The 10,044-nt window shown below is 44.4% G+C and overlaps 1 protein-coding gene across 1 annotated transcript; it reads left to right on the forward strand.

The window, feature by feature from the left end:
- Window positions 1–742: 742 nt before the first annotated feature.
- nup35 (nucleoporin 35) lies at window positions 743–6,268 on the forward strand. Its single transcript, XM_083921806.1, has 8 exons — window positions 743–854; window positions 2,480–2,769; window positions 2,850–2,901; window positions 3,608–3,716; window positions 3,803–3,872; window positions 4,836–4,964; window positions 5,810–5,944; window positions 6,060–6,268. The coding sequence occupies exons 1-8, from the start codon at window positions 842–844 to the stop codon at window positions 6,135–6,137; spliced, it is 876 nt and encodes a 291-aa protein (XP_083777932.1). The 5' UTR covers window positions 743–841; the 3' UTR covers window positions 6,138–6,268.
- The last annotated feature ends 3,776 nt before the right edge of the window (window positions 6,269–10,044 follow it).

Below are 10,044 nucleotides of genomic sequence, written 5' to 3' on the forward strand. Positions count from 1 at the left end.
CTCTTGTCCCTGTCGGGGTCGCGGTGGGGCTGGAGCCGATCCCAGCTGGCATCGGGCGTGAGGCGGGGTCCACCCTGGACAGGACGCCAGTCTATCACAGGACACATAGAGACAAACAGAGACAGACAACCATTCACACCTACGGGTGATTTAGAGTCATCAATGAACCCAACACCTGCACGTCTTTGGACTGTGGGAGGAAACCGGAGAACCCGGAGAAAACCCAGCCCTTTACAAATAAAATATATTATTAATATTAAATATTATTATTCTTTCATAAGACTTTAGACTTTATTGACCCCATGGGTAAATTATTTCCCCCCTCACAGTGCAGTTTAGGGCCTAATGGCGTTCATGCACCTTTGTTTACGTTGCACTGTGACTGAATATTCTGCTCTCTTTGTTTCGTTATGATTAAAATGTGATGCTCATTAAATGTGAAGTGATTAAATCATTTAAAAAATCTAATAAAAATAATAAAAATCTGGTTTTAGACGCGTGTAAAACACAGAGCCCGTGAACGCATCTCCGCACTGACGCTGTCTAAATGCGCCGGAAGTTAGCCCGGTTAGCCCAGTTAGCCGTTAGCTTCAGTCCAGCGGTTTGGTGTTCACCGGTTTCTCCATCAGCGGCTCTGAAGCTCCGGAAACGACCCGCAGCGGACCGTCGGACCCGGGTTTACTGCTTTACCTTAACTCGGCTAATGCTCCGTGTTAGCATTTAGCTTCAGTCACACAGCCTTTTACACAACAGACCGTTTTAACTGAAACACATCAGTTAGCTTCGGTTAGCCGCGGGAGCTAGCCGGCCTGACGTCACTTCCTACTTTTGAAAATCAGAGATGGAGCTACAAGGTAAAGAAAAAACAACATTTATGGAGCTTCTGTCTGTGGTTTTCTGCTTGTTTTAATGTTATTCGGTTATAAATATATTATATTTATATGTATTTATGTATTATTTCAATAGTATATTAGTAGTTTTAGTTTATTGTAATATATTGTTTTAAATATGCGACACTGCACTATTAATGTAATTTATATTTAATATTTCTGATTGTTTTGTAAAGCTGCTACAATGACCTCATTTCCCCTCAGGGATAAATAAAGTTATCTCTCTGTCTATCTATCTTTGTATCTATCTATCTATCTATCTATCTATCTATCTATCTATCTTTGTATCTATCTATCTCTCCATCTATCTATCTATGTATCTATCTATCTATCTATTTATCTATCTATCTCTCCATCTATCTATCTATCTATCTATCTATCTATCTATCTATGTAGCTATCTATGTATCTATCTATCTATCTATCTATCTATCTGTCTGTCTGTCTGTCTGTCTGTCTGTCTGTCTCTCTTAAAGATGCTCTAACCCTTAAACCCTTGAGGTTCAGTGTGGTGTTGTTAAGATGTCATTTTGAATAAAGTGCTTTAAATGTTCTGTTTTATTCGACGACATCAGACGATCCAAATGAGTGACAGACGACACATCGGCCGGACCGTATTATCGTTTTTAGGTGCATGGTATCGGCGATGCGACGCTGCGTTCACCATCATTATTTACAGACAGGTCTCGTGTGGCTGCAGACGCCTTTTTTAAGTTCAATAAAGGCTCCTTTTTAAACTCTAGACTCGTAACATTCGTTCTCATCATCGTGTCATTTTTATGATGTAAATTGAGGAGCAAAAGTCGTATCGGCTCAAGAAATTCGGCGACCCGCATCGGTCATCAGCCCTAAAAAATCCATATCTGTCGATTTCTTATCAAAATCGTTGATTATATTCCCGTCGACAGCTGGGATCGGCTCCAGCCCCCAACCCGCGACCCCGACACGGACAAGCGGCTGAAGATGAATGAATGATAGTTAGTTTTCCTTTCATCCGTCGTCCTTCTGTCTCAAAACACCAAGTTGGTTGTTTACAGCACAATTACATCTCATTTAAAGTGATGAACAAGTGCAATATTAATAAATGTGTAGTTTATCACAGCTGCTAGAGCAGGAAAAGCAGGAAAATACACCTTGAAATGCTTGAATTTGACTTTGGGAAGCGTTACACAGCCTGTATACATGATCTAAGACATCACATAGACTATAAGATACCTTTAAAAAGTAAATGAACAACAGGAAGTTTGCTTAGAGTTGAGGGAATTTAGAGAAATCACAGTTGGACAAGACGGAGAATCAAAGCTCTAAAGCAGATACAGCAGCATGTCCTCCTGAATATAAGACAGTGGGTTGTTTTTATTCTGGAAATCTGCCTGACAAAGGAGGTTCGTCTTATATTCAGGGGACTAAACGGTATTATTTCCTCTGCTCACCACTGTTTAGGATAAGGGGGTATTGAAGTAAGTCTCTGCAGGAGCTGCATTTGATTTGCTGTTCACACTTTTTATTAAATGAAACAAACCGCAGACAGAAGCATCAAAGTCCTGATGGTGACCAGTTTAAACCCCTCTACCTGTCTCTGTGTCTCAGTGGGAACTGAACCCATGACCCTGGGCTCTCCCACCTCTCCCAAACCCACCCTCGGAGCTCAGTTCCTCCCCGGCTTCCTGATGGGCGACCTGCCCGCCCCGGCGAGCCCCCAGCCGCGCGCCTTCAGCCTCTCCGTGCCCTTCACAGAGAGCACAGGTGGGGGCGGGGGCGTGTGCTCGGCCCCGCACCCCATCGTCCTCACCCCGAAAGACAAGAGCGGAGCGCCGCCTGTTCGCAGTATCCACGACGACCTGGTCGCCGTGACGACGCCCCTCAGCAGTCACAGACAGGTGAGTGGAACAGACGCTCTCTGAAAACTCTGTCAGGCAGCTGTGATGATAAAAAGTGTTCATAATGTTTCTCTCTTCAGTCTTTTCCAGTGATGCAGACTCCTGTGTCTGCACGAGGGGCCTCCACTCCAGGTACACACCGATAACCAATCTACAGCAAGTATTAACTCACTCAGGGCGCCCTCCCACTGTGCCTCCGTCCCGTGCCCCGTGCTTTAGGGTCCTTGTCCCCCCCTCCAGGCCCGTTTGTACTCACACTACCTGGGCCTCGGAGAATGCTTCTTGCTGCCTATACGTCATCACGCCGTAACACGTCACACGCATTGATGACGTCATGGCGATGCGTGGCTTTGTTTCCAGATCTTTCCGTAGACCTCGGAGTTTTTATGCGTCTTGTCGTCTGTTTTTGAATCTTTTCATCGACCAAATCTGCAGTAAACACTCCACCTCCGCATCACACCAACGTGAACCTTTCACCGCCATTGTTTGAAATGTCCGCGCATGGTCCCTCCTTCTTTTTTCTACGTCCCAACAGGCGCACAGGAAATGACCTCAGAACCGCCGTAGGCCTCGTGCTCGTACACGTGCAAACGTGCTTTACTAAAGCCCACCTCTCCCAAACGGGACGTGGACGGCAAACGTGCCGCTCCTAGACGCGGTACGGTTGCACTCACACTGGTCAAAGGAACCAGACTTTAGCCGTGAAACGTGCTGGGGCACGGGACGGAGAAACAGTGGGAGTGCGCCCTTCCTGCTGATATCCTAAAACCAATCAGGTGTTGAGATGCTCGGCTGCAAACAGACCTGTGTGTGTGTGTGTGTGTGTGTGTGTCTCCAGGTATGCAGCAGGGGTGCCTGTCTCCAGCTCAGGTGGATCCCTTCTACAGTCAAGGGGAGTCTCTGTCTTCTGAAGACCAGCTGGACCAGACCTGGGTCACTGTGTTTGGGTATTAAACCGCTACATATACTTCTGCTGTCCTGCGTAATACACTGAAAAACATATACGTGACATGTGTGTGTGTGTGTGTGTTAGCTTTCCTCCAGCCTCAGCCTCCTACATCCTGCTGCAGTTTGCTCAGTACGGAAACATCCTCAAACACACGGTGAGACGAACACACACACACACACTTAATTATTTACAACATTGGTGAAACTTATAGCGGATCAGTATTTACTGAGAGGTCCTACCACGCACAGGCCCAGGACCCATAAAGTCAGGGACCCTGACTCATCAAATGTTGCTGGAAAAAAAATCACATAGGACTAAATGACCACAAGTAAACACAAAACGACCAAAATGAGACAAAAAATAATTTTAGGGATGCAAAACACCACGAAGAGATGCTAAATGACTGAAAATAGACACACAACGACCACATAGAGACAAAAATGATGCCAAAGACACCCAAAATTATTACAAATAGATGTAAAATTACCACAAAGAAATGTTAAAGTCTAATAATAGGTGTAAAACCATCACAAAAAGATGCAAAATGACTAAAAATAGATGAAAAACCAGCACAAAAGATGCAAAATGACTAAAAATAGATGCAAAACCAGCACAAAAAGATGCAAAATGACTAAAAATAGATGCAAAACCAGCACAAAAAGATGCAAAATGACTAAAAATAGATGCAAAACCAACACAAAAAGATGCAAAATGACTAAAAATAGATGCAAAACCAACACAAAAAGATGCAAAATGACTAAAAACAGATGCAAAACCATCACAAAAAGATGCAAAATGACTAAAAATAGATGCAAAACCAGCACAAAAAGATGCAAAATGACTAAAAATATATGAAAGACCAGCACAAAAAGATGCAAAATGACTAAAAATAGATGCTAAACCACCACAAAAAGATGCAAAATGACTAAAAATAGATGCAAAAAGATGCAAAATGACTAAAAATAGATACAAAACCTTGTATCGGATGCTTGTGTCTTGTTCCTACGTGGACAGAGTGGGGGGCCTCTTACCCCTCTGTGCCCAGGGGCCCGTTGGCTCTTACGTCCCTGTTCCCTTCGTATGAGAGCTGACGGATGCGTTGTTGATTTGCTGACAGATGGCGTCTCCTGGTAACTGGATGCACCTTCAGTACCAGTCCAGACTTCAGGCCAGGAAAGCTCTGTCTAAGGACGGGAAAGTGTTCGGGGACGCCATCATGGTGGGAGTGAAGCCCTGCATAGACAAGGTCAGTGCCCGGGGATGACATGACAGTTAACGGAGGAGCGGGAAGAAAAGGGAGGAATGCAAATCAAGGTTGGACGGACAGACAGTCTGTGAAGGTTCTCGTGTGTCCAGGTCGTCGTTCTCCTCAAAGCAATTTGAGTCCAAAGCAACTGGACTTGGTTCCTTGTCAGGAAGACGTTTCACCTCTGATCCAAGAGGCTTCATCAGTTCATGTACGCATCTGACCAGGACCAGGACCAGGACCAGGACCAGGACCAGGCTGGGACTGGACCAGGGACAGGACGCCATCCAGTCGTTGGTTGGAAGCTGGTTTTCGGCTTCGACTGCCCCTCTAACGACGGTCGTTGGCACTTGGAGCCCAAAGGGTTTCAGTGACATCATCGGCCTGTGAGAGGTTAAATACCTGGATCTCACACCAGTTAGTTGGTCCAGTCCCAGCCTGGTCCTGGTCCTGGTCCAGTCCCAGCCTGGTCCTGTACCTCGGCCAGTCCCAGTCTGGTCCCGGTCCTGGTCCTGTACCTGGTCCAGTCCCAGCCTGGTCCTGGTCCTGTACCTGGTCAGATGCGTTCATGAACTGATGAAGCCAAAGAACCAAGTCCAGTTGCTTTGGACTGAAGCTGCTTTGAGGTTAAACAGTTACTTTCTCTTTTTTACTAACAAAGATGGAGATCCTGTCGTTCATCCAGATTATTCTCCTTCCATCGCTCATAAAGAAGTGAAGACCGTCGACAAACACAATTTGATTACGTTTGGGAGAGAAGACGGACATGATTTGTTTGTTTGTTTGCTGTCTGTCTGTCTGTCTGTCAGTCTGTCTGTCTTAGTCCTCTCCTCTCTCTGCCTCAGAGCGTGATGGACAGCAGTACGTCCATCTCCTCCCCCCTCTCCACCTCCTTCTCCTCCTCCGTCCTGCCCTCCACTCCTCGCTCTTCCATCAGACCGCTCAGCGCCGCTTACAGGAGCTCCGTCAGCGACTACCAGGTGACCTCTGACCTCACGATCTCCACTCTGGGTCTGAACTGTTGCTTTGGTCGACTTCAAAAACTAAATGTGCGTGTGCGTGTGTGTGTGTGTGTGTGTCTGTGTGTGTGTTTAGGTGGTAGCAGACAGACAGACACCCAAGAAGGACGACAGTTTGGTCTCCAAAGCGATGGAGTACATGTTCGGCTGGTGACGTCACACAATGCATCATGGGAAACCTGCAGCCCCAAAGGAGAGACGGGTGGATGAACTGATTCATTACACTGTGTGTGTGTGTGTGTGTGTGTGTGTGTGTATGAGATTGTGTGTGTGTGTGTGAGTGTGTGTGTGAGAGTGAATGTGTCTGTGTGTGTGTGTGTGTGTGTGTGTGTGTGTGTGTGTGTCTGCTGAGGTGGAGGATCTGTCTCTCTTCTTTTATAATCAGATTTTTTTAATGTTTTGTCTCAATAAAGTTTCTCTGGTTTGAATCTGTTTCATTCAGCTGTGACTTTGGGGAGTGCAGTGTCATCGTCTCAGGGTTCCCACGCGTCGTCCTGGAGTTAAAAAAATGCTCAGGTCGTGGAAAACACACACGGGTAATGAGAGGAAACGGTCAAAAGTCCTGGAAAATGTCATTTCTATCACATAAGAGGTGATTTCACGTCTTTTGAACCCGACGTCCACAGAGAGGAGCCTGTCCGTACGTGTCACGGCAGCTGCATCGTCACTGACGACGTCCTGGAAACGTCCTGAGCCTTGTTGTTGTTTGTCACGTGCACGACGGTGACAGAAGTATTCACTGGCAGCGATAATCTCGGGCCTCAGGCTGCCTCCAACAAGGCTCATAAAATAACTATGAAAGGAAATCATTCTGGAGCACGCCAGCTGGAAGTGGCGTTAAGGTCTGTAACACGTGTTTAAGTGAACTTTGGGAGACGTGCATGAAGCTCCAACAGCCTCCACTCTTCTCTTTACTGATGCCTTTGGGAGGAGTTCAAGTACCTTGGGATCATGTTCATGGGTGAGGGGACGATGGAGCATGAAAGCTGGGTCAGGACCCAAAGAACCAGGTCCAAGCGTGTGAAATGTGTTTCCTCAGGAGGGGGTCTGGAGTCTCCCTTAGAGAGAGGGGGAGAAGTTCAGCATCCGTGAGGAACTCGGAGTAGAGCCGCTGCTCCTTTGCGTTGAAAGGAGCCAGTTGAGGTGGTTCAGGATCATCTGGTAAGGATGAACCCTGGGCGCCTCCCTAGGGAGGTGTTCCAGGCACGTCCAGCTGGGAGGAGGCCTCGGGGAAGACCCAGGACCAGGTGGAGAGATTAGATCTCCACACTGGCCTGGGAACGCCTCAGGATCCCCCAGTTAGAGCTGGTTAATGTGGCCCGGGAAAGGGAAGTTTGGGGTCCCCTGCTAAAGCTGCTGCCCCTGAGACCTGACCCCGGATAAGAGGCTGAAGATGAGATGAGATGTGTATGGTATTGTGCTTTACACAGTTGATGATAGATGACATCAGCAGTTACATTAAATGAACTGGTTTCAGTCTTTCAGCACATGTTGAACCTCCTGCAGCGACAAGAGCACACAGATGTCTGGGATCAGGTCTGGGTCACAGTGGGTCTGATGGGTGTGAGGTCAGGGCTGGGTGCAGACCGGTCCAGTTCCTCCACACCTCTCTCTAGGTCGTCCTCAGCCGAGCTGTCCATCGTTGTCTCCAGTCGTCCCGGTTCTCCGTACATCTCTCCAGTTCGCTGGTACTCTGGGCTCCTGCGTCCCTCTTGAGTACGTCCACGTGTGTTAGTGTGGGACGTCCTCTTGAACGGCGCCCGCGTGTCGGTTCCCACAGCAGCAGCTTGCAGGCTGACAGTTCTGGGTGTCTTTGGCAGTGCCCTGCAAGTCTCATTCTCCTTACAGCGACCTTTTCACTCACCCTTGGTGTTCCCTCACACAGGATCATGTTGGTTACACCAGACTGGAGGAACCACGTCTGGATGGTGTCCTGTTGACGCAAAGATGCAAAGAGTTGTCTGAAGCTCTCGTTCCCAACCTGCAGGTCTGTTCTGGAAGGTATCAGCAGAGTCTGTTCTTTCTCTATTGTCGTGAGACATAGTTTTGACCAGCAGATGGAGCCACAGATGCCGTCACACCAACCCCAGGAAGTCCATGCATGTGTACACGTTTAAAAAAGCCACTTATACTTTCTGTGTTATAAAAACTGAGAGTTCAAGTGTTGATTAGAGCTCATAAACATACAGTTCATTCAGTTTAAGGAGCTCATAATGAGCGTTAAAGGTTACGTAATGGGTCTCTACTTCACACCCTCTTTATCAAGTTAAGCAACATTTTCTAAAGAGGCAGGTACGTCCCGGTCTCTGTCTGCCAGGAACTCTGCCGCACGTCACCGGATGACTAATGCATAATAACGATGGCTCGTGTTGACGCAGGAGGCAGAGAGGTGCAAACACTCATGATCCAGCTCTACCTGCCACAGACAACACAACAACGGCTCTGATTGAGTGAAAAGTCCTCTTCTCTGTCTGGACTCGTCTCCGTCGTGTGCTTGGTGGACTCCATTTTACCTGAGGGGGGGTTTCCAGTCCTCCACTTCAGAAATCCCTCACCGTTGACCTCTCTCCTGTACTCAAGCACCTCTAGTGCACCTTATGTCAGCACCATATGGTCCCCCCGGCCCCCCTCCCCTCCTCCCCTCTGAGGGTGCAGTAGAAAGTCAGGGGATAAAGGAAAAGGCCTCACAACAGCAGGCACGCTGCTGGGCGAAGGGAGGAGACGGGGGAGGACCGGGGGGGATCAGGGGAGGACCGGGGGGGATCAGGGGAGGACCGGGGAAAGGCTTTGGTTGAGCTTATGCGTGACCCCCCCCAGACCTTAGAGGACATCTGAAACCACACGAACGAGAGGGAACTTTTTATTTATTTTTAAATTAATGTAGTCAATGTACTGAATCTGCTTTTTATTTATTTTTGAATACATTTAGTCAATGTACTAAATCTGCTTTTTATTCATTTTAAATTAATTTAGTCAATTTAATAAATCTGCTTTTTATTTTTTTATTTTTAAATTAATTTAGTCAATTTAATAAATCTGCTTTTTTTTTTTTTTTTATTAATTAATTCAATATAATAAATCTGCTTTTTATTTATTTTTTAATTAATTAATTCAATATAATAAATCTGCTTTTTATTTATTTTTAAATTAATTTAGTCAACATAATAAATCTGCTTTTTATTTATTTATTTTTAAATTAATTTAGTCAATGTACTAAATCTGCTTTTTATTTATTTTTTAATAAATTTAGTCAACATAATAAATCTGCTTTTTATTTATTTATTTTTAAATTCATTTAGTCAATGTACTAAATCTGCTTTTTATTTATTTTAAATTAATTTAGTCAATATAATAAATCAGCTTTTTATTTATTTATTTTTAAGTTAATTTAGTCAATTTAATAAATCAGCTTCTTATTTATTTTTTTATTAATTAATTCAATATAATAAATCTGCTTTTTATTTATTTTTTAATTAATTAATTCAATATAATAAATCTGCTTTTTATTTATTTTTAAATTAATTTAGTCAATATAATAAATCTGCTTTTTATTTATTTTTAAATGAATTCAGTCAATGTACTTTACCTACTCTGTAAAGTGTCCTGAGATAACTTTTTTATGATTTGGCACTATAAATAAAATTGAATTGAATTGAATTGAATTGAACCGTTGATGTCAAAGCTTCTTCCTCCGTGTGAATCTCATTTCAGACGGTTGTTTAAGACAATAATTTGAATAAAGACATTAAACAAACATTAGATAGAAATACATGCACACAAAACAATAAAAATAACAGTAAAAACAGTTTAAAAGTTCAAACTTAAGCTATTTTAGCAAATGTAGCAGTCAGATAAAGCTTCATTTGCATATGCTATTCAAAAACGTTAATATAAAGATGTTGTTTTATTTAAGTAATCTGCTGGGAGAGTCAAATATGGGAATTAATATGTTTTAAAAGGCCAATTCAAATATAAATACAAATGGATGTCGAATTGTATGAGTTTTGGAACATTTAATGGCACATTTTGTGAATTTGTGATCAGATAAAGCTTCATTTCCA

The sequence above is a fragment of the Echiichthys vipera genome, assembly GCF_963691815.1.
Source record: "Echiichthys vipera genome assembly, chromosome: 10".
NCBI classification, from domain to species: Eukaryota; Metazoa; Chordata; class Actinopteri; order Perciformes; family Trachinidae; genus Echiichthys; species Echiichthys vipera.